Source organism: Lolium rigidum, chromosome 6, assembly GCF_022539505.1.
Source record: "Lolium rigidum isolate FL_2022 chromosome 6, APGP_CSIRO_Lrig_0.1, whole genome shotgun sequence".
Taxonomy (NCBI): Eukaryota; Viridiplantae; Streptophyta; class Magnoliopsida; order Poales; family Poaceae; genus Lolium; species Lolium rigidum.
In genome coordinates this window covers 261,246,314-261,271,651 of record NC_061513.1, presented here as the reverse complement: position 1 = coordinate 261,271,651, position 25,338 = coordinate 261,246,314, and the positions used below count along the sequence as shown (strand labels likewise).

General features: G+C 41.6%; 3 protein-coding genes across 3 annotated transcripts; 2 read left to right on the top strand and 1 right to left on the bottom strand.

Annotated features, from left to right (window-relative positions):
- Positions 1-18,780: 18,780 nt before the first annotated feature.
- Positions 18,781-20,723, top strand: LOC124661726 (uncharacterized protein At2g34160-like). The gene is made up of 5 exons (XM_047199610.1): positions 18,781-19,077; positions 19,190-19,238; positions 20,054-20,116; positions 20,244-20,308; positions 20,420-20,723. The coding sequence occupies exons 1-5, from the start codon at positions 18,889-18,891 to the stop codon at positions 20,507-20,509; spliced, it is 456 nt and encodes a 151-aa protein (XP_047055566.1). The 5' UTR covers positions 18,781-18,888; the 3' UTR covers positions 20,510-20,723.
- Positions 20,724-21,284: 561 nt separating this feature from the next.
- LOC124661725 (DCC family protein At1g52590, chloroplastic-like) lies at positions 21,285-22,354 on the top strand. The gene is made up of 4 exons (XM_047199609.1): positions 21,285-21,574; positions 21,657-21,822; positions 21,917-22,009; positions 22,115-22,354. Exons 1-4 carry the CDS (start codon positions 21,340-21,342, stop codon positions 22,203-22,205), a joined length of 585 nt encoding a protein of 194 aa, XP_047055565.1. The 5' UTR covers positions 21,285-21,339; the 3' UTR covers positions 22,206-22,354.
- A 2-nt stretch (positions 22,355-22,356) lies between these two features.
- On the bottom strand, positions 22,357-24,403 carry LOC124661724 (polygalacturonase ADPG2-like). The gene is made up of 8 exons (XM_047199608.1): positions 24,359-24,403; positions 24,121-24,252; positions 23,884-24,033; positions 23,462-23,669; positions 23,279-23,360; positions 23,065-23,173; positions 22,780-22,893; positions 22,357-22,688 (listed from the first exon to the last, which is right to left on the bottom strand). Exons 1-8 carry the CDS (start codon positions 24,401-24,403, stop codon positions 22,455-22,457), a joined length of 1,074 nt encoding a protein of 357 aa, XP_047055564.1. The 3' UTR covers positions 22,357-22,454.
- Between the last annotated feature and the right edge of the window lie 935 nt (positions 24,404-25,338).

Here is a 25,338-nt window from a genome sequence, read left to right as displayed (position 1 = left end):
CACCAGGTGGCACACCTAAACATGTAGGGCGTGCCACCTGCGCTCTTTCGGCTGTCGATCGTCCAAATCGCGTGATCTTTTCGCCCACCGACGTATTTTTAACCTAAGAATCACTATATATATGGTCTCGAAGAGTTCTCGGGAAGAGAGCACCGTAGAAAGACGGAAACATGAAACGGAGGCTTCTGCAGAGAAGATTGGAGGGGAAAACTCCGCCAGGATCACCGCTGGAGGAATCTCCACCTTCTCCAATGTCTTAATCATCATCACCATAATCAATGGAGAGTAGTCCACCTCTGGACTACGGGTTTGTGGCAGCAGCTTGATCTATTTATCTCATGTTATTCATAGTTCTTAGTGAGATATGAGTTCTCTCACATGATTATGGCCATATTTGTAAAGCTTATGTGGTGGATCCTTATTCTATGATATTGTGCTATGAGATCTGATCGTATTATGTGTAAGATGTATTGATAGATGCATATTATGTACCCCGTTCTTAAGTATTTGTTCTGATCCAACATCTATGCAAGAGCGTGTGTGGGGTGATATGTGTATTAGATGGAGTAGCATGGTTTTAATGATTGAATAGTGACAACATATTCATGATCTATTATGGCTTTGCCTTTCTTTTGCTACCTCACTAGGGATAAAGTAAATGCATGTGCTATGTTCATCATGTGGCAGGAATGATGACCTTGTTTGTTCAAGGTAGCATATTTAATATTCAAACATCATGTCAAAGTACTTATGGATATACTCTGTTAATTCTTAATACAAGATTGCATGGAGTTTTTTCCTTTGTTCTGGAGTATAAGAGAGATGTGTTGCATCATCTCTAAGTTAGGACGTGATGCCCATATGAATACGTATCTTACTCATATTATTGTTTTGCATCCTCATAACTCATTGATGAATTACTATTTATCCACTACAATTTAAAAAAAAAGAATAGTCAAGTGAACCCATGAACCCCAGGCCCGGTTCACTTTTTATCATAAGAAACATCTTTATATTACTTTTATCTTATTTTCTACTTGCAACACTATTTTAATCCGAAAAGACAAAAAATATTTAATTTTATTATTTGCATCCAAAACACCAAAAACAATCAACCCCTTTACAGTTTTTACTTAGTTACTTTATTTCGTCTAGTTTTACTCACATTATTTTTACTTGTGTTTATTTACTTACGCGGAACCTTGTGCTTGACAACCACGTGGTGGAGTTGGGGACACAAGACTTTTATTTTACTTGCAGGATTGCTAGAAGAAGAGATAAGAGAATACTCTTTGCTCAGTTCCCCGTAGTTTGATTTAAACGCTCGAGTCACCATTGTGGAGAAAATACTCTACTGACACAACACTCTGCACTTGGAGTCCCAACGTATCAAGATTCTTTTTGGCGTTTTTTGTTTACCGTCATCAAGAAGTATTTTCTGGCACCGTTGCCGGGGAGCTTAAAGGAGTTACATCATAGGGTTTGCCGCGTAAGAGGTATTTCCTACAAGACTCTTCTTACAATTGCGTCTCACCAAAGCTTGGGGAGGTAACACCACTGTGAGTATCATCTCTATGTTAGGACGTGATGTTGATGGCTCATTCAAAATCAAGACCAAACTTATTCTTTAGTTCTTCAAACAACATAGTAGTAGAGAAATTCTCTACACATGCATATTCAAAATCAAAACGAGGCTCATTACCTTTATCAAGATCCCATGCAGCTGAATTATTAGCAATGGTATTTAACAATTTCCTTGCTTTTTGTTGAGTTCTATTAGTAAAACTCCCTTCAGATGAATTGTCCATAAAATTCCTATGATGTTGCGACAGCCTCCCATAGAAGTTTATCAATATAAGATAATCGGGAATACCATGACAAGGATTCTTACGGATGAGTTCATTTAACCTCCCCCAAGCTTGAGCAATATTTTCTCCAAGATGAGGCCAAAAATTATAAATATGACAACGATCATCATAAGCTGCTTTAGGAGTATAAAGCTTGGTATAGAAGAACTTCCTCAATAATTACCAGTCAAGACGGTATTTAATATCCAAAGATTTAAACCATATGCGAGCATTACTAGAAAGAGATAGATATAATAACTTCCTCTTCACATGATCATGAGAACATCAGCCAATTTGAATAAAGAGCGTAGATCTTCAATAGCATGTAGATGTCCCATAGTAGTTTTACTTTTATCACCTGTGAAGGTTAGTTCCATAGCTTGTTTGGCAATAGAAGCAACAATTTGAAACGCCACCTTAAGCTCAGGTGGTTTCTCTTCATTTTCTTTAAGAGATTGAAGATAAGCATAATTGTATAAGATCAAACCAATCTCATCACGGCTAGACATACCCGTGAGAGACAAATAACAAATAATAAAAACAGTAAAAGCTTCCTTACCATTCACTTACCAATAGCGCTACTCTCCCCGGAAACGTGCAGGAGATCAATTGTAGTAATTTTCAATAAAAAAGTTTATCGAACCCACGAGCAGCTGAAGGTATTAGTTAGCACAATCCACAAGAAAGCAGTAAAAATAAAGTATCTTTTTGTGTTTTTGGGTGTATAGTTTGCAGTAAAAATAAAGTGTAGAGAGTAAATAGAAAATAATAAATAATAAAAAGCTCTCGATGAGAGAAAAGCCCAATCCTCTATGGATCAAGAGGACAAGCTCAAGTGTGTAAATATTTTGTCAAGCTTTATTTAATTAGGGGCGGAGCCTAAGTTAGGTGCAACCATAAATATGTGCAAACACACCCCTTATAATGGATTCTAGAGCCATTTTAATGAGCAAGTATAGGAATCATTGAGACATAAATGTCCCACCATAGCCATAAGATCATTGGTCCCCGACATAAACCCCTCTAATGCAACCCGCAGTATTGGAAGACAGTTTCTGTCATTCCGTCCCTTCCAACACTAATGCATTACATTATAGTGCAGCCCTATGAGCCCATATATGTGAAGTAATATGCAGTCGACGTTCGCATAAAACCATCATAGAACAACATATATAATGATAGAAAACTTGACCAAATACTCATTGCATATCATATAGAATCATATCCAGATCATCCTATGCCCTCACGGACGTGGGAAACTACTCACAAATGTTAAACATGATATGGACCAGAGGCATAATGATTACAACACAGTCTGAATATAAAATCTCCCCACCAAATAATGACAAAGTACCGATCACAAACATGTGATAGCACTAGAAAACAACATCCAGGGTTCAATTCAACACAAACTATGAGGGGGATGACGCCGATATCGTAGATGGAGATGGTGGTGTTGATGGAGATGTTGATGGATATGCGTCCTCCCAAGCCAAGGAGGAGTGTGGATGTCGATGGTGTCGATTTCCCCTTCACTAGAGGCATCGATGCAGCAGGATCTACCCTCTCCCGGAGTAGGAGAGGACTTTCATCGCCGCCGCCTCAATAAATCTCGGGGAAAAATATGGCTTACGTTTTTTGGCAAAACGGAGCTTCTGGTATAAAAGGGGGGACGAAACGATGCCTGATGCGCAAACAGCCTTTGGTGGCACGCCCAAACATGTAAGGCGTGCCACCTGGGTCCGTTTGACCCTCTTGACTCCCCTCGCATGATTCTTTTGCCCACTGTTCTTCTCCGAGTGAAAAACTGACCAGATATTTTTTTCCTTGATTTTTAGCAATCCAGAAAGTCCTGAAACAAATAAAATATGAAAAAGGAGGTTTTCTGCCTCCCGAGAATTAAATGCCAATGAAGGGGACTTTGTAGGAAAGTCCCGGAAATCGACAAAAAAATGCATAAATAATGATGTATGATAGCAAATAACAATGAAAACTAATCGTATAAGTAGCAATAATGACGATGCAAAATGCATGTATCAACACCCCCAAGCTTAAACCATTACTCATCCTCCATCAAATAAGCGAATAGATCATATCATTTATCAATGAGCTTAGGTTGATAAATGAAATACGATCAATGTATCATCAACTTATGCTTATTCAATTGTAAAGTATTATTTCTGAACCAACAACCATACAAATATGAACTTCATAATAGAAACTCTATCAATTACCTCTTACCGTTTGAACAAGATCAACAATCGCATGTTGGCCAATTGAACAATGTTTCATGTGTGTCTATAATTATAGATTACTTCTATGCTTGACCTTTTACCAGTTTGTTTTTCTTTTACTCCGCGTTTGCACTAAGATAAACTCTCATAGAGCAGCTAGTTACAAGAAGAGGAATTGTTAAATGACAAGAAGATCATGAAGTGATGTTTATCAAACACTTTGTTTTTTTCCTTTATATGATCAGTTAATATTTTTGCCCTTTAGTAACTAGTATAAACCTTATTCATGGATCTTTCAATCATGTCATATGCTTTACATCCACTTTTGTCTTTCACTTTCCATGGCTAACCGAATCATCGGGTGCCGACATTTTCATTCACAAACTTGTTGGAGCTTATGTACTAAAATATCAAATCTTGAAAAAGGCCAAGATCCAATCTATGAAGAAGGAAGCAACGAGAAAGAAATTGATCCACATAACCTTGTAGATCCCAAAGCACAAGATTATTTAACGCGGTCGATGTAGTTGTACTCCCCGCGATCCCATCCATGATCCAATCCTGTCAACTCTGCAACAAGCGGCGCCTCTGAGTAAAGCACACGTGCAACACACCATTGTATCCTCCTTCATGAGGGGGCTCATTGGCCATGGTGGGGTAGGATCCTGGCCCATGTGGGCCTGGTTCTCCACCCATTTAGCCCATGTGGTCCTTCCTGGATAGGTGGACCCCACCGTGGGACCCGTGAAACCTTCTAGAAGATTCCTGGTATGATACCAAAAAAAATCCTGAACTTTTCTAGAACCCTAAAATTCAACTTCCCTTAAACGAATCTTAATCTTCGTACCATTCTGAAGCTCCCCGTGATGTCCCCGATCCCATCCCAGAGTCCGAACAATATTCGGTCTCACCATTTATAATATCCCATAACTATCCAAGCAATGTTGAGCGTTAAGTTTGTGATACGGGTTCGAGAATCCGTGGACATGATCAAGACACCTATTCAATGAATAATCAATAGTGGGCCCTAGATGTACATAATCGTTCTCACATACTCAACGAAGATCTTTATCGGTTGAACTACGATGTCAATGATTCAAATAATCCCATCTTCCATTCTCTTCGTCTCGCAATCGTCGGTATCACCATACCTAGTTCAGTCTCATTTCTAGAAAGTACTATTTACTCGTACCGTAATACATCATTCACATGTGGATAATTCATTAGTCAAGTGCTTGCAAGCGTTATAGAATGTGCATTATCTGAGCTGGCCCTGAGTATATCTATCTGGTACACGGATGGACAAATCCCACTCTTGATACATACCACTCCACAAGTATTTTTTAGATACCCAAAGACACATTTATGATCACACACTTACAAAGTGACGGTTGATGATGCCCTCAAATTATTCTTTCGGTATTAAAGAGTAGCACAATCTCGTGGTCTAAGGATTGGTATATTTGACATTTGGAAAGCTACAACCATTAAACATTGGTACGATCGTATTGCTTTGCTTAGTTAGGTCTTGTCCATCATGTCATTCTGCTGATAACATGAATCTATTGTTAATTGACAACACATGTCTATGGTTAGAAAATCTTAACCATCATGAACCAATGGGCTAGTTTAGATTAATGTATGAGTCTGGCCTTTTGGAGGCCAAGCTACATGTAGCTCTTTATTTTCAAAGATACAAAATTCGTATTTTAAAGTTTGAAAAATATCTGAAGTAAAATTCTAGAGGTAGTAAATGATGTATGCTACAATGGTGAATCTCGATGCAAACTGATTTGTATTCTAGGCTACACGAAATAGATAAAAATTGAAAAAATTAGTAATCTTGAAATGTGTACTATTCACAATAAAATTTGTCAGATTTTTTCATTTTTGTGTAGCCTATAATATAAAGTAGTTTGTATTTTGATTTTACACCATTATACTACACATCATTGGATATCTCTAGATATTTAATTCAGAATTTTTTAAATTTTAAAATACAAATTTCGTGTGTTTGAAAAATAAAGAGCTACGTGTAGCTCAGCTGAAAGGACACGGATGTCGCCTAGAGGGGGGGTGAATAGGCGATTTAAAACTTTTACGAGATGGGCTTAACAAATGCGGAATAAAACTAGCGTTTATTTTGTCAAGCCCAAAGCCTATATACTATTGTTCACCTATGTGCACCAACAACTTATTCTAAGCAATACAAGCAAGTATGTGATAGCAAGATATATATAACTTCAAGCATGATGGCTATCACAAGGTAAAGTGCATAAGTAAAGAGCTCGGGTATAGAGATAACCGAGGCACGCGGGAGACGATGATTTATCCCGGAGTTCACACTCTTGCGAGTGCTAATCTCCGGTGGAGAGGTGCGGTTGCTTAGTGCTCCCGAACGCCACAAGAGGCTCACCTTGAGGTGTGGTTGCTCGATGCACACCAACGCCACAAAGGCCTCACCCCAAGATGCGGTACTCACACCACACACCGAACGCCACGAAGGCGCCTCACCTAAATCTCCGGTGACCCTCGCCACAAAGGCCTAGGTCACGGTTCCACTAAGGGATTTCCTTCGAGGCGGAAACCGGGCCTTACACAAAGATTGGGGCACACATCCACAACTTAATTGGAGGCTCCCAACAAACCGCCACAAAGGCCTAGAATCCGTCTAGGGTTCCAAGAACCCAAGAGTAACAACCTTCTTGCTTTCACCACCACGAATCACCGTGGAGAACTCAAACCGATGCACCAAATGCAATGGCAAGAACACCACAAAGATGCTCAAGTCCTTCTCTCTCAAATTCCAACAAAGCTACAAAAGCTATTGGGGGAATAAGAGAGGAAGAACAAATGAATTCACAAAGAACACCAAGATCAAGATCTAGAGAGTTCCACTCACAAAGAGATGGATTTGATTGGTAGAAATGTAGATCTAGATCTCCTCTCTCTTTTCCCTCAAGAATATGCAAGAATCATGGGAGGAATCAAGAACTGGGGCAAGCTTTGAAGTACAACAATGGAGGGAGAGAGAGAAAGTGAACCACCCAGCCCAAGGAGGAAGAAGGGGGTCTTATATACCCCCTCCCAACGAAATATGACCGTTTGGGACCTCCCAGGCCGGAAAATCCGCCCCCGGGCCGGATTATCCGCCCCCCGAAATCGCCCCCGGCTCGGGCCGGATATTTGGCCGGATATTGTCCCAGTTTTGGTCATTCGGGCCGGATTATCCGCCCCCCGAAAAACTGCGAAACACCAAAACTAAAACGGGCATAACTTTAGCATCCGGACTCCGATTTTGATGATCTTGGGCTTGTTTTGAATCTAGGAACAAGCTCTACAAGATCATGCAGGAAACCATCATAGTCCAACAAGGGAGGATAGAAACAAATGATGAAAGGTTTGACCTATCTAAAAAAGACATACCGGTAAAACCTCCAATCTCAAAAATGCAACAAGTTGCCCATGCAAAAACCATTCTCAATGAACTAGAGCTTGTCATGAGAATAATCACAAGCTCTAAAACATCACATGGATAAGATCCAAATAAAACCAAGAAAGATGATGAACCAAACTCGAAAACGCAACAAGTGATCTATGCGAAATCCGTTTTCGATGAACTAGAGCTTGTCATGAGAATAAGCACAAGCTCTAAAACATCACATGGATAAGGTCCAAATAACAACCAAGAAAGATGATGCAAGGATGCAAAGGTTTGAGCTCTCTCCGAACGATACGATCGAGTTACTCACTCGAGAGCCCTCTTGATAGTACGGCAACTAAACTATAAACCGGTCTCCAACTACACTATGAGACCGGTGAGAAACAAACCCTATCAAGAGCAAACCTTATACTTGCGCATTCCACTTGAGCTCGATGACGATGATCTTGACCTCAACAAGATGGAACGCCTTTCCTGCTTGTGCTTGCTTGACGAAGTCTTGTGGATTGCTCCCCCATAATCCACCATGGGAGAGCTTCTTCTTCGGCGCATCTTCACATAACCATGACCACCATGTGGATTGCTCCCCCATAATCCACCATGGGAGAGCTTCTTCTTCGACGCATCTTCACATATCCATGATCACCATATGGATGGAAAGACTCAAGCAAAGGATCTCTTCGAGATGGCTCATCTTGAACTTGCACTTTATTTCTTCATTCTTCATCATGTTGATGTCTTGAAGTAACTTGAGGGCTCACTTCATCTTCATCTTCAAGACATACTTGACACTTGATATCCTTCATCAATTTCTTCTTATTGCAACCTTGAAGCCAACATATGGTTCAAGAATTGCCTATGGACAACTCCTACAAATATAACTCAATGCAAACATTAGTCCATAGGGATTGTCATTAATTACCAAAACCACACATGGGGGCTCCATGCACTTTCAATCTCCCCCATTTTGGTAATTGATGACAATCTCTTTGAGAGGGTTTATATAAGGAATTGAAGTAACAAATAAGTTGAATATATAGAGCAAACTCCCCCATAATATATGCATGTGTGAATGATCTTGACTTTCATTGCATATATTGGCATTCAAAGCCTAGTGGAGTTTCCTCTAAATATTCAACTATGCAAAGCAACAAGATGCAATGCAACAAAGGCACATGCTTAAGCACAAAGCAAAGACATAACCAAATTCCCTTAAACCCTCCAAACTTCTCCCCCATTGGCACCAATTTCCGAAATGGGTGAAAAATTTAGAAGGCCAATATAGTGAGATTTCCTCCATAGCGTGTGCATTTCTCATAATTTGAGTGGAATCAAATGCACATATCCAATGATGAATATTCGGAAGGAATCACACTATAGATAGGATCAAAGATTGCAAAAAGATAGCAAAGTCAAGAAGCTTCAACAAATGAAGCAAGCAACCAAATGAACCACAAGGAAGATACCAAAAGAAAGATAGATATTATGATAAGATCAAGAAGATTGCTCTAAATAATATGAGGAAGCTCCCCAAGGTTTGTACACAAAACTAGACAATTTGCATTGGAGTATAAAGTGCACAAACATGGAATCATCACTCCCTTAATATCATTCAAAAACAAAAGATACCAAGTGAATCAAACTCTAATGATCACCACAAGATAGTGTTCTAAATCAAATGAGGAAGCTCCCCAAGGTACATGCATAAAATAAAATGTTGCATTTGAATACAATATGCATAACATGGAATCCTCACTCCCTCATTTAAAACACAAAAATTTGTGATAGATCATAGATAGAAAAGAAAGCTAAACACTTGCAACAAACAAATAGTTGAGCAACAAGTAAGAGGCACCATAATAAAAAGGCTCAACCAAGAGGATATGTGAAAGGCATGATAAAGCATATTATAAGACTATTACAAGGATGAGCAAAAAACATCATCATAGTCTTCAATGAATTATATTGCTTAGCATGACCAATCAACACGCAATAAATAAATAAGATATCAAAAGGAGATGTATAATCTCTTATGTGTACAAGTTTCTCTAAGTGGGAAATATCACAAAGATATTTATCCACAAAGAAACATGCACACACAAAATAGATACGCAAGAAAAATAGTATGATATCCAAGACGAAGTCATGCAATATACCAATAAGAATTTTTGCTTAATAGCATGGCCAAAGGCTCAATTTTATCTCATTGTACATTCATGAACTTCAACCACAAACAACTAAAATACATCACAAATATCAACAAGGGATAGAAGATAGTTGGGATGCATTTGAGAAAGGCAACAAGTATCACAAACGGGGATACCAAAAGAAGTAACTAAATTTGCACTTTCATCTATATTGCACATGTGAGATCCTTGAGGAATTGATATGCAATAAAATTGCTAGATAGGCATCGTTGGGATGGATGAATCATGAGCATGATTTAAAATACTTCCCAACAAATGCACTCATCTCAAATTACTCACATTCACAATAAAGAGGTTTCATTAAGACTTTTGCAAGAAGCACAACATTTGCAAATCAAGAGATTCATGCCAAGATGCAACCATAAGGTTGGATACAAGAAAAGTGTGCATGAGAAGATACTTGTTACCAAGATAGCATTGGTGTGGATGTAGTAGATATGTGTTCGTTGACCATCCTAGCTTGCCTCAAGTTACCATTGAGTCACCACTTCTTTCCATATTGTGAGACAAGCATCCAATGCATATCTATTGTACCTAACACAAAGGTAAGTACAAAATGGTCCCCAAACTAATTGGGTCCGAAGTAGTTAGACACACTACAACATATAGGACAAACTCCACAATTCTATGTGCATATAGATATGAAATTGAATTTCATGCACATCTTAGCCAAATTAGGATTTGATGGAGTTTACCCTATATATTGGATCAATGAAAGTGACACATGCCATAATATATACATATATTAAATATGCATGCACAATACTTTCAAGAACCAAAGGAAGATACAATTTGGACAAAACACAAAATAAATCAAGAGACAATGATTGCCCAAGTTATATCAAAGAATCAATATCATCACAAGATTGACTCCAAAGACTTATCTCATTATAAGAAGCTAATTAAGCCTAAGCACAAAGGAATGAGATAACCAACTCCCAAGAGAGCAAGGTTCCAACAAATAAACCAAACCCTCAACACTTTTTATGATGGCACAAAGTACCAAAAAGAAAATTTATGTCTCCCAAAACAAATTTTTTGATAAAGATCAAGAGAAGTTTATATAACAAATATAGGAGAGCTCCCCCAAGATTAGTGCATCATCTAGGATTTAGAATATGGATACAAAATGCACACAACTAGGATCATCACACTACCTATATCTACTAAAAAATGCTAAGAAAGTTTGAATAGAAAAATTAGATCCATAAGATGCAAGGAAGACACATGGGAGTCAAAGCACAACAAATTCATGGCAATAAATAAGGCAATTTAAACACAAGAGCCAATGTAGATATGATCAATAAATATCTACCTCATAATTGATTACCAATTGTCCTAGGACAAGAGGTATTAGGAAATATTTCCCGGTGGTAGTTTGTAAGTATACATAAGATCATATTTACAACGAACAAAGCATATGGTAAAAGATAAGAGTTAACCATCATGCAAAGATAGTTTCTTGATAGCTTCATTTAGTCATACCAACATGCAAGGCAATTAATAGTATTCATACCAACATGCGAAGCAATTAATAGTATTCATACCAACATGCAAAGCAATTAATAGTATGACTTGAAGCACATGGTTTTCCAAAAATGTATTGATGGACACGTTGTGAAAAACCATGCCAAGAAAAACTTTCACAAATAAGATCCACAAAGATATTAGCAATGAAGCCATTTAAGCAAATTGGAGCTTGTTTGAGCAAACATGCCACATAGGAGAGAGATAAATTACGGTATCAATTCTATGTGACACAACCTCAAATGTTCACATTTTCTAGGCTTGTAATATGCACAAAGCTTATTACTCCCCCATAATGTGATAAGGAATTTATTTTCACAAGAGGCAAGTAAGATCCAACTAGAGATATTAATGGACATTAGAATTTGAATTTCTTATGAAGATGACATACCACATAGAGACTAGATAATCTTGCAATATCAATTCTAAGTGATATTCCTCATGTACACACATTGTTAGGATCATGAAATTCCCAAAGAAATATCACTCCCCCAAAATGGGATAGTCCATTAATCGCTCATAAGAGCCATATAAGATACAACAAGATGCAAAGTGGCTCATACACAAACACAAATACATGGTGTGCAACCCAACATGCATAGACTTGATTTCTCAAGAAAATCAAATAGGAAACACAACATATACAAACACATGTTAGGAACAAAAACTAACACATGCAAAGGGGCGAGTAACTTTCAATATAAATGAGTTGAGCACATGTTACCGCAAGGCGGAACATTGGATATATGATAGAAGCAAGATAACCAAGACTTGGCTTGAGATAATATAAATGATGAAGATCCCTTAATTCTTCATGATGTAGCCAAGTCACCAATGCCCTCCAACAAGCACCTATTGATCAAGTTTTGGATTGTTGGTCCCCAACTAAGTTGGGTCCTAAGAGGTTAGTCACAATAGGCTTGGCAACCCAAATGGTTCTTTTCTTGACACCACTTTGAGCACCAACATATTTGGCAAACACATTGCCACCCTCATCCTTACGAAGAGAATAAACATCATCAATGGAGATAGAATTGGATGAGGTACCAATAGTGCAAAAAGAGGAGATGTGGCCCTTCTCACGGCATATGTAGCAAGTTCTTTTCCTCTCCTTCTTCTCACTAGATTTCTCCACAATGGGAGCATTGGCTTGATTCTTCTTGGGAAGTGGAATTTCTTCAACTTGAGGTTGAATATGAGTTTGAGCTTGAGGCCGCTTCCCTTTTTGCTTCTTCTTCAACGGGCAAGATCTAACATGGTGCCCTTCAATTTTGCACTTGAAGCAAACAATCTTGGCCTGGTCTTTGACTTGTACTTGGCCCTTCTTCTTCTTCTTCTTCTTCTTCTTGTTGTTGTTGTTGTTGGACTTGTTCTTGTTGTTGGATTTGAATCCAAGTCCACTCTTGTCATTGGGGGATTGTTGCACACTTAACATCGTGTCAAGTTTGCATTTCCCTTCATGACTCTTTACCAAGTCATTCTTCAAAGAAGTGACTTGAGCCTTGAGCTCTTTGATTTCCTCTACATGGTTAGTAACAACACAAGTACTAGAGGAAGTAGAACCTTCATTGTTAGAGCAAGAAGGCAAGGAAGATAATTCATCACAAGATTTAGCAATATTATGAGTGGATGAATTACTAGGACTAGCACATGGCAATATAACATTTTGAGTAGTAGTGCTAGTACCCACATGAGGCTCAAAAGGTGTTGCCTTAGATATGATAGCCTCATGAGCTAACTTTAGCCTATCATGAGAGGCTAGAAGATCCTCATGGGAGCTAGCAAGCTTTCCATGATTTTCTTCCAATTTCCCATAATTGCTAGTTAGCAAATCAAGTTGAGCCCTTAGCTCAACATTCTCCTTCAAGATAGATGCTTCACAAGAAGTAGAGTTAGTAGCACAAGCATCATCACAAGACATATCAAGAAGAGAGGGTAACATAGCATGCTCTTTTAAATATGAAGCTTGTAGTTGCTCATATGACTTGGTGAGGATAGAGTGTTCGCTCTCCAAGGCCTTGTGGGCCTTGTCTAGATCATCTAGATCCTTAACAAGTTTATCATGACCAATACCAACTTTGGACTTTTCATTTTTAAGCAATTTTAGTTTAGCTTTAGCATGGTCTCTTTCTTTAGTGAGTTTAGCAAATATTTCATTTTGAGACACCTCAAGGGTTTCAAGTTGCTCCTCTAGAGAGGCTACGGTATCTTGTTCTTCTTCAAGATCATTCTTTAAGGATGCTACATCATTGGCATACTCTCGTTCAAGAGCACCCTTTTTATCAATGGTGTTCTCATGCATCCAAATAAGTTTTTGGCTCTCAATAGCGGTAGTCAAGATTTCAAAGAAGTGAGAGCTAGCAATTTTATCTTTGTAAAGAACCTTGAATACACTCTCACCTTTATCGCGTAGAGAGACAACCCAATCCTCTTCTTCATATTCATCCTCATTCTTATCACCACGAGACATATTAGGTTCCATGGTAGGAGGTACCGTGGAGCCCTTGGCCATAAGGCATATATGAGGACCGTGAGATAAAGATGAGGAGTTACTTGAGGCTCCTTTAAAGATATTGTCTTGACCAATAGAATCTTTGGTTTCCTCTACATTGTTAGACACACAACAACTAGAGGAAATAGAATCATTTTTATCATGGCCACAAGACAATGCAAGCATATCATCATTAGATTTTTTCAAGCAACTTACACATGATATGCAAGGACTATCAACACAAGCATGTAAATCATTTCTAGTGCTAGATGTGTTTGAGTCCGTAGATGAAACATTGCAATGAGATAGAGATGAAGAATCATCAATAGAAAGCTCAATATCAACATTGCAATTTTCATCACCACTCACCATATCATTACCTTGTGTCTTGACACACTTTGGTGAAGTGGATGAAGATGAGAACTCATCACGGCCGGAAGTGGAAGCAATGCAATCATCCTTCATAATATTGGACACATCATATTTATCTTGAATTTTTGTCCATAACTCATGAGCGCTCCAAAAAGGCAAGTATGGAAAAAGACCTACATCTCGCAAAGCATTCATAAGAACATTAGAAGCTTGAGAATTGAGATATAAATTTTTCTCATCCTCTAAAGATAGATTTTGTGAATCCATAGGAGGAGAAAAACCTATATCTACAATTTTCTCCATATGAGGGTCAATGTCCCGAAAATGACTAAGCATGCAAATTTTCCAAACATCATAATTTGTGCCATCTAATATAAGAGTGTTATCGTGCACAAATCCTCTAGCCGACATCTTTACTCTCAAGGCGGTGAAGCCTAAGAATGAGAGACCTTGCTCTGATACCAATTGAAAGGACACGGATGTCGCCTAGAGGGGGGGGTGAATAGGCGATTTAAAACTTTTACGAGATGGGCTTAACAAATGCGGAATAAAACTAGCGTTTATTTTGTCAAGCCCAAAGCCTATATACTATTGTTCACCTATATGCACCAACAACTTATTCTAAGCAATACAAGCAAGTATGTGATAGCAAGATATATATAACTTCAAGCATGATGGCTATCACAAGGTAAAGTGCATAAGTAAAGAGCTCGGGTATAGAGATAACCGAGGCACGCGGGAGACGATGATTTATCCCGGAGTTCACACTCTTGCGAGTGCTAATCTCCGGTGGAGAGGTGCGGTTGCTTAGTGCTCCCGAACGCCACAAGAGGCTCACCTTGAGGTGTGGTTGCTCGATGCACACCAACGCCACAAAGGCCTCACCCCAAGATGCGGTACTCACACCACACACCGAACGCCACGAAGGCGCCTCACCTAAATCTCCGGTGACCCTCGCCACAAAGGCCTAGGTCACGGTTCCACTAAGGGATTTCCTTCGAGGCGGAAACCGGGCCTTACACAAAGATTGGGGCACACATCCACAACTTAATTGGAGGCTCCCAACAAACCGCCACAAAGGCCTAGAATCCGTCTAGGGTTCCAAGAACCCAAGAGTAACAACCTTCTTGCTTTCACCACCACGAATCACCGTGGAGAACTCAAACCGATGCACCAAATGCAATGGCAAGAACACCACAAAGATGCTCAAGTCCTTCTCTCTCAAATTCCAACAAAGCTACAAAAGCTATTGGGGGAATAAGAGAGGAAGAACAAATGAATTCACAAAGAACACCAAGATCAAGATCTAGAGAGTTCCACTCACAAAGAGATGGATTTGATTGGTAGAAATGTAGATCTAGATCTCCTCTCTCTTTTCCCTCAAGAATATGCAAGAATCATGGGAGGAATCAAGAACTGGGGCAAGCTTTGAAGTACAACAATGGAGGGAGAGAGAGAAAGTGAACCACCCAGCCCAAGGAGGAAGAAGGGGGTCTTATATACCCCCTCCCAACGAAATATGACCGTTTGGGACCTCCCAGGCCGGAAAATCCGCCCCCGGGCCGGATTATCCGCCCCCGAAATCGCCCCTGGCTCGGGCCGGATATTTGGCCGGATATTGTCCCGAGTTTTGGTCATTCGGGCCGGATTATCCGCCCCCCGAAAACTGCGAAACACCAAAACTAAAACGGGCATAACTTTAGCATCCGGACTCCGATTTTGATGATCTTGGGCTTGTTTTGAATCTAGGAACAAGCTCTACAAGATCATGCAGGAAACCATCATAGTCCAACAAGGGAGGATAGAAACAAATGATGAAAGGTTTGACCTATCTAAAAAGACATACCAGGTAAAACCTCCAATCTCAAAAATGCAACAAGTTGCCCATGCAAAAACCATTCTCAATGAACTAGAGCTTGTCATGAGAATAATCACAAGCTCTAAAACATCACATGGATAAGATCCAAATAAAACCAAGAAAGATGATGAACCAAACTCGAAAACGCAACAAGTGATCTATGCGAAATCCGTTTTCGATGAACTAGAGCTTGTCATGAGAATAAGCACAAGCTCTAAAACATCACATGGATAAGGTCCAAATAACAACCAAGAAAGATGATGCAAGGATGCAAAGGTTTGAGCTCTCTCCGAACGATACGATCGAGTTACTCACTCGAGAGCCCTCTTGATAGTACGGCAACTAAACTATAAACCGGTCTCCAACTACACTATGAGACCGGTGAGAAACAAACCCTATCAAGAGCAAACCTTATACTTGCGCATTCCACTTGAGCTCGATGACGATGATCTTGACCTCAACAAGATGGAACGCCTTTCCTGCTTGTGCTTGCTTGACGAAGTCTTGTGGATTGCTCCCCCATAATCCACCATGGGAGAGCTTCTTCTTCGGCGCATCTTCACATAACCATGACCACCATGTGGATTGCTCCCCCATAATCCACCATGGGAGAGCTTCTTCTTCGGCGCATCTTCACATATCCATGATCACCATATGGATGGAAAGACTCAAGCAAAGGATCTCTTCGAGATGGCTCATCTTGAACTTGCACTTTATTTCTTCATTCTTCATCATGTTGATGTCTTGAAGTAACTTGAGGGCTCACTTCATCTTCATCTTCAAGACATACTTGACACTTGATATCCTTCATCAATTTCTTCTTATTGCAACCTTGAAGCCAACATATGGTTCAAGAATTGCCTATGGACAACTCCTACAAATATAACTCAATGCAAACATTAGTCCATAGGGATTGTCATTAATTACCAAAACCACACATGGGGGCTCCATGCACTTTCATCAGCCTCCGTTTGAAGTTTTCCATTAAATTTTCCACTTAATACAATTCTACCATGGAGTGTAGATATTTATCATGAACAAGAAGATATGATGAAAACTATATTGCCATTGTTTCTAGGTCATATTTCCAATAAACGGCCCCACCTTGCCGTCATGCATGCATGGAAGAATGTCATTCCATGCGGGGAAGCGTGCCTCGTCGGCGTGCTTGCTCGGATATGCGAGCGGGGCGCTCGACGAGCGTCTCCGACGCTCGCCTCGCCGACACGGAATTGCGGTAGCTTGCCGCATTAATCCAGTCGCCAGAAGCAAATTTTGGTTGCATCATCGGCACCAGAGGTGGAGCGGGTGGAGGGGAGTGCGGTGGAAACGACGATTTAAAAATGGTGGCGAGCAAGGAGCTCAATTTGGCGGAGTGCGGCGATGGAGGAGGCGAGGCGAGGATGCAAGCTTACCCCATCCGAACCCTCGCATCCGCCTTAAATTGGGGCATTGGGGCGCAGGTTGGGTACCCCGCAAAGGAAATCGTGATGCTAGAGGTGCTCTAATAAAATTGTGAGACATGTGATGAAATGCATGAAAAATATGTTTCATTTTTTCGGAATCCTGCGCCCCTACATCAATTCCGTAACTTATTAGCGATGCATATTTCCAAACATATCGTAGTCAAGCCAACCGATCAATCGTAAAAGCCAAGTTTTAGATCCAGCGTTACACAAGAATGAATGGTGAGATAATGTGGATGGACACCCCGCCCCATGTGTGCCGGCTGCCAGCGTTACACAAAAAATATAAGTATTTTTTAGAAAGATAGCACGGAGGTATCGTAAGTTTACGTAAATACGGATATATATAGAAATGTTTATATATATCTAAGAAAATTGAGACATTTATTTTAAAACTAGAGGAGTAGTAATTAACTAGCACTTCGTTTATTGGTGGCATGCGTGCACTCGATCATCAACATGCGTGGAGTACATGTGCCATAGTATGAGCACTACGAGCGGGTCTGAGTTGTCACATGATTTAGCTCGAATTTTGTGGATTGGAAATTGAAAAGTTATTTATAGAAAATTCCACTATATATTGGTCTCAAGCCGTTATTGCCCGTGTCATCGTGATCTTGTGTGTCTGCTATAAAAAAGGTGTACCTGATCATGAAATATGTGCATACAAAATCATGGGCACGAACGTGATCCCCAATGCTCCAGTGATTTTAGGGATGCTTGCTGGATTGACAACACCAAGTTTCTTTACTTGGTACGTACACGTCTCGTGTTTAGTCCATGAGTAGTTCTTTTTGCAAATATTTCATGAACAGTTTTTTTGCAAATATTTTATGAACAGTTTTTTGTAGTCCATGATCATTTTTTCAAAATTTCACATTTTTATAAATACTCCCTCCGTCCATTAATATAGTGGAATTTGGATGTATCTATGCTTAAAAAATGTCTAGATACATTCGAATTTAGATAAAATTTTGACATCTAAAAATGGACAGAGGTAGTATGAATATTTCTAAATTTGAACCTTTTCGGATTTAACCATTTTTTAAATTCAAAATTTTTCAATTTTTTTAAATTTCTGAATTTTTAAATATGAACTTTTTAGTTGAACTTTTTAAAAAAATTAGGATTTTATAACTTTAAACATTTTTTAAGTACAAACATAAAAGGAAAAAAATAAGACGTGCCTGTTACCGGGCTGTATTGTGCGTGGCCCATGGTAGCGCTGCAGGCAGAGATCCAACTACGAAGGCCCATGTCCCAAATCGAACTGGGTACGCTATTCTTGGGCCGGCCTGCCCTCCATCCTGCCCTTACTTTCTCCTGGCCTCCACTGGTTCTCTCTACGAGCACAGCACGCAAACGTGGGGGAGACTAGAACCTAGAAAAAATCCCACCTTTCGATCTGCCTGGCGGCGCGGCGCGGAACAAGCTACCAGCACTCATGGCGGTGGAGGAGATCACGGAGGGCGTGCGGGGCCTCAAGGTGGAGGACGGCGAGGGCGCGGCCGCACCCGCCGCGCCGGCCGCCGGCGCCGCCGGGGAGGGCCCGAGGAGGGGCAACAACAACAGCAACCGCATCCAGGTGTCCAACACCAAGAAGCCCCTCTTCTTCTATGTCAACCTCGCCAAGGTACCCTACCGCGCCTCATCCTCCTTCTCCTCCCGCCAGCCGCCCCAACGTTCGGTACCCGGTACTCGGCGTGTGTTTCTGAAATCGGTTTTGTTTGATTTGTTGGTTGCAGAGGTATATGCAGCAGCACGGCGACGTCGAGCTCTCCGCGCTCGGGATGGGTGAGCTTTACCTCTCATTTGTCTCTGATTCTCTGCTAGTAAGAAATGTAAATATTTTGGCATCGCCCCTGTTCTCCCCATCGAAATGTTTACACTTCTCGTAGTAAGATGGCTGTCTTGTCTTCGCTAATTAATCAAGTAACTATCCGGTCACCAGAGAATGTGCTCGATCCAATTTAACGCACAGCTTACACGCTATTTAATCACTCGGGGCTTTCAGGATCGCCGGATCCCTAAATCTTTTCTTATGGCTTAATCCCTAACTTCTGTGGTACAGTGGTGCTGCAAGTTTCAGTAACAACGAGCTCTTAGCCAAAAGAAGAAAAACAAATCCCTGTGATATTTGGCTTCATGGTTCTATCTAGCGTTTCATTATGTGATATGGCAGTTTGCATAACTGAACTGTGTGTATTCTGTTGTGCAAAGTTAATCCGGTCATCTGCCAGGCGGTATATTGCATCACGCCCTCTGAGTAATGACATATAATTATATAACAGTGGGTGCATCCGCAATACTTTCGCATACCATGGGTCCTTTGAGTTGGATATAGAAAAACACAAGTATTGAGTCTGTAGGATTATCATTGCTTTTTGTTAAGTACTACCTCCGTCCCAAAATGTAAGATGTTTTGATATGCTATTATAGCCTACCAAATTGTCTTTATATTTTAGGACAGGGGTTGTCAAAGTGATTACATGTTTGAATTACTGGCTGCCATATGAACTAATGGCACATCCCCCATTTAGTTTTTTTGTTCTCTAGGTAGATATATATCTCTTCTGTTTAATTCGGCACTAACCAAGTTATCCTTACAGCCATTGCAACGGTTGTGACCGTGGCGGAGATTCTCAAAAACAACGGCCTTGCTGTTGAGAAGAGTAAGAACCTTGTTTACCTTTCCTTGTGCTGTAAATTATAATGTCTCGTGCTCGTATCTCAGTTAACATTGCTGCCATTACATTACTTTATACTCTAAATTCACTCTGTTATCTTTCACATGTGTAGAGATTAGGACATCCACTGTGGAAATAAACGATGAATCGAGAGGCCGTCCATTCCAAAAGGCCAAGGTCAGAGAAGAACGAATCTTGTTTTAGTGGCAATGTGACTCTTTTTTTTTTGTTCTAGTATGAAACTCAATCTCTCGATAAAGAAACTTATTTGATTATTGATTCACGCAGATTGAGATAGAGTTGGGGAAGAGCGACAAATTTGACGAGCTGATGGCATCCGCTGCGGAAGATGCCGAGGAAGGAGAGGAGGAGGCCTGAAAAGAAAAGAAAAAGCAGTAGCGGTCACCTATTGTTGATGTACTTTGTTATCCTTGTTGTTGTTTAAAACCAATGCATGAGAGATGTCATGTTTGTGCAACTCATGACTTCTCCATGGCAGTGTGTGAACTTGAGTGTGTGATGATAATCCTGTTTTGTGTCTTCGGCATCTTTTGCTTTTGTTTCTTTGAACTGCTGGCTTGTTTTTATTGCAGTATGTGTGCAAAACTCATTGGCTTTGGCTGGTTACAATCTGATCCCATTCTAGATTTGGGCTTTGGCTTTGCAGTATTACCTTTGTCGCTGGTCTTGTTATTCTCCAGTGAGAATATATGTGTTGATTGATGTGCCAGTGCAAAGGTAATAACAACCATGCTAGCCCAAATCACGATCTTCACCAACTTGGATATGGTTCTCTCGCGAAAATCACGAGTTGCAGAGATAAGAACCATGATTTGATACCCACTTAATGTATCTATCAAACCATGTCTTCATCTTCAAACTGTCATTTTTATAGAAATTTCGATTTGAAGTGTGGTGTTGAAGGGCAAAACCTTTACTCTTTGACTTGTTTCTTTGAATATAACATAATGTGCAAAACTCATTGGTTTTGGCTGGTGACAATCTGCTCCAATTACCTCTTTCTCTTCGATGTGTAGTCGCTGTTAGAAAATTTAAAAGTAAAAAACTTTTTTCGTATCAAAATTATCTGTTGCTTGGATGTGCCACGTTACTGGAGGCGCGCCTAGCGTTCAGGCGTGACGGAACAAATCACTGAACGCTGAACGGAACACCAGCTGCATCTCAAGAGCTGAAGTGGACAGACGAAGATGGCGACCATGACCGGGCGCTGCTACTCGCCCTCCGTCATGCGGCTCCAGCCACAGCTCAGCCCTCCGCCGCAGCTGAAACCCGCCGTGGGAAGAGGAAGAGGAGGACGGGGGCGGCAGAGCTTGCGGGTGGCCGCATCTGCGGCCAGTGGCGCGGCAGCGGAGCCCGTGAAGGCGGCCACCGACGCCGAGTTCTTCCAGCCCTCCGACACCAGGCCCATCATGCTCTTCGACGGTGCGCGCTAACTCCTTCTCTTCCCCCTGTCCATCGCAATTCGTAAGCACGCCGTGACCTCTGCAGTACTCGTGCTTTGCAGGCGTGTGCAACCTCTGCAACGGCGGCGTACGGTTCGTGCGGGAGCGCGACCCCGGCAGGAGCATCAGGTACATCCCTCTGCAAAGCGAGTCCGGGAGGAAGCTGCTGCGGAGGTCAGGGAGGTCTCCCGACGACATCTCCAGCGTCGTCCTAGTTGAGAAAGACAGGTAACTATAGCTGAATTGTCTTTTCAGCTTATCAGACATCAGTGATCATCGATCAACGTTACCCATGGATCAGGAATTCACTCTTGATGTGCAGGTCCTACATCAAGTCCGATGCAGTGCTGAGGATCATGGAGTACCTTAACCTGCCCTTCCCCCAGCTGGCTGCTTTCCTGAACATTGCCCCTCTGTAAGCTCCACTCTCCCTCTCCCACCACCAACCATCCACAAAGACGCACCATGGTCGACTGCAGTGGAATTTGTTCGTGTGGATTGATTCCTGTCACGATGGCAGGTTTCTGAGGGACTTCGCGTACGACAACGTGGCGAACAACCGGTACCTGGTGTTCGGCCGCTCAGAGTCAGAAGCATGCGAGATACTCTGAATTTCTGCCCCGACGCTTTGCATTACAGTAAGAACTTGTAGACATGAGAATATATATGACCATACAGTAAGAACTTGTAGACATGAGAATATGTATGAGATAGCACCAACCAAAAATAGAAGAATCCTTCTAATTTCGGCGGTACTCTACTCCTTACATGGCACTCATCTACGTACAGTAGCATTGCACCGCCCCTTTGTCTACCTCTCTAGACATATTATGGGTGTTCACAGCGGAGACTACTCTTTATCAAGCACCCAGGAACTGCACTTGTGGTTTCACCGTGCCCCCAATGGTTCCGTAGGCATTTAAAATAGTGGCTCGTGTTTGGGCGGTATGCCCAGAGCAGGTGAGGTTGACATTGTAGAGATAGATGCCGTGGCACTGCACGCTCTTGCTGCACAGAATCTGGATGGCTTCGGGGTTGGAGGATGTACCCTGGATGTTGATGAACTTGGCGTCAGATATGGCCACAGCGCCATCCTGCAAACACAACAAAGCGTATGCATATAATTTCAAATTATTGATTCATGTCATGCAGTGGTAAAGTTGTGATGAGTTCAGTAGATTTCACCTGTTGCGGACAATTTCCCTGGGGACAATAAAACTGGTCAATGTCAATAGGAAATTGGACATCAGTCATGTTGATGTTCTCGAAAAGGAACCCATTTGCTTTGCCACTGCCTCCCTGTATCATTAACATCATACTATATATTAGGGAAATATTGCTATATATATGCATATCATTTGCAGCTAGGTTATGTCATGTACATGCTAAACGCAACCATCAGTAAATATCTTTGAATACATATGTAGGCGCACTTATGCACAAGGCATGTAGATGCCGCTTTAGTGTTACCTGCCACGATTTGATCCTCACACCAGTCATAGTTTTGGAGAAGCTGCAGTTGGATACTGTAATCCTTTCCACAAGTGCTGTTGTACCATCAGCTCCAAGGCTTCCCACGCTACATAATAAGATCGGAAAGCTTCTTAGCTCAATGTCTGTTACTGCTAGGGAAGAAGTTCATCAGTATTTGGTTAGCACGGGCCGCATGGTCGTATATTTTTACCTGATGCCATGACCAGGCCCACACGTGCTGTTAGAGACAATAACATCGCTGGTGCCAGATAGGATCGACACGCAATCATCTCCTGCATTTGTGCAATATCAGTAGTTTTCCAAAACAACACATTTGAGGACAGAGTGCAGCATATTCATGTATGGATTTTAAGGGCTGCTGAAAGGACTGTACCGGTTTGGAAAGAGCAATTCGAGATATAAACGTGGTCGGAGAAGGCCATGTTGATCCCGTCCGTGTTAGGGCTGTCTCCTGGCGCCCTGACGGAGACATTGTTCACCTGCACCTGGCTGCACCGGAACAAGGTCATGTGCTTGTCGGGACTGTCCTTCAGGTGTATGTTCTTCACGGATAGGCTGTTGCAGCTTGCGAATGCCAGCAGCTGATTTCACAAACACAAGACTGAGTTTCCAGGTACATAAACATGCTGTCTACCTGACCAGTTAGAGGCTGAAACTGAAAGAGATGTTTATGGTGTGCACTTACAATTGGCCGGACATGGCATTTCTGTCAAAAAAATGAGAGGAGACTATCAGTTTGTTGCAAAATGAATAGAGAAAGAGAAGCAAGTGAAAAATATCTGCCGAGGAGCCTACCTTTTGGTTGAAGCAAGTCCACCAGATGTCACCGTTGCCGTCCATCTGGCCGCTTCCATTCACCGTCAGGTTGTTGATCCTGTAGAAGGTAAGGAGGTTCGCTGCTGCCGTCGTCCAGATGGAGTTTGGCGCCACGATTTCCCCGTCCAGCTGCAGAGAAACTTATTCAGTTATCTCTTGCTTATTACAGACGGATGGATGACGCACAAGCTCAGCCTGATCGTCCACAATTGTTACCTCCACGGTGACAGGCGACTTGCAGGGTCCATTCAACCTGATCTGGCTTAACAAGAACGTCCTTCCTCCAGGGACGACCATGGTCGGCGAGCTGCTGTCACCGCAAGTTGCGTTCCATGTCGCCGCGAATGCCTTTGGACACAGAGAAGATGCGCCAATAAGCAAACAAAAAATCTGATCAGCAATGCGATGGCGAAGCCAGATTCCTAGAATACGATCAGGTTTGCGCTGGTGTTACCTTTGCGTCATCTGTGCTGCCATCCCCAGCGGCATGGAAGTCCATGACGCTGTATCTTTTTCCTTGCTGCGCTGCAGATTGAACGGCCGCCAACACGAGCAGCAGCACCACCACCAAGAAGAAGGTACGCTGCGCTGGGATCCTCTGCCGTTTTCGAGATATCCGTCAGGTAAATCAACATATACTAGTATAGAGAATCTGCATGTGCTTTTGATCGAGCTGATGATCAATGCTGAACTGAATCGACACATACCATGGTTTACAGTACAGATACGATTGGTAGACACACGCTCTAGGGTTGCAATGCGTGATCACACACGTAGCAATGAGAGATCTCGAGCCTCTCTCCTGTCTTCCTAAAGCTCTGACACCTAGTAATTTATAAGCTAGGCTTTGGAACCTCCTGGTTCAGATTATAGAATTTATTTATTTACACGAGGCTCGATCAGGGCAGGGGATCGCGGTGGTGTTCCTTCCTTCTATGTTTGAACCAGGAGATTAGCTGTGATCGAGCGTATCCGCCACATCCATGCCAAGAATGTTTTTTTCTAGATGAACAGGGAGGGCTCACCAGCTCCATTTTCATTGAAAATGGAACATAAACCCATGCCAAGAATGTCACTCGGTTATTTCGCCAGGCGAGCCTCCTGCTGGGCTGTTTTTGCTCCTTTACATTTTCGGAATGGAGTCGTGCTCGGTTTGGAAACGAGTTAAAGTTGGAGATATACTAGCTGTAATACGTTCTTGGGACGGACAGTAATATTCAATTCAAGATATGCTTCTTATATCTTTGCAAGGGCGAGATTTTCGTCTTGTTTCAAATTGATACTCCAGTTGATTTGTCGGTGGTGCAGGATTTTAAATGTGGTTGCTCGGGTCGAGCCGAGTGCAATGCATGCACGTCCGTCACGGGGCCGTCCGATCGTCGAATGGACGGTTTGGATGGAGGGGCCTTGGCAGCCTAGATCTTCAAGAATCCC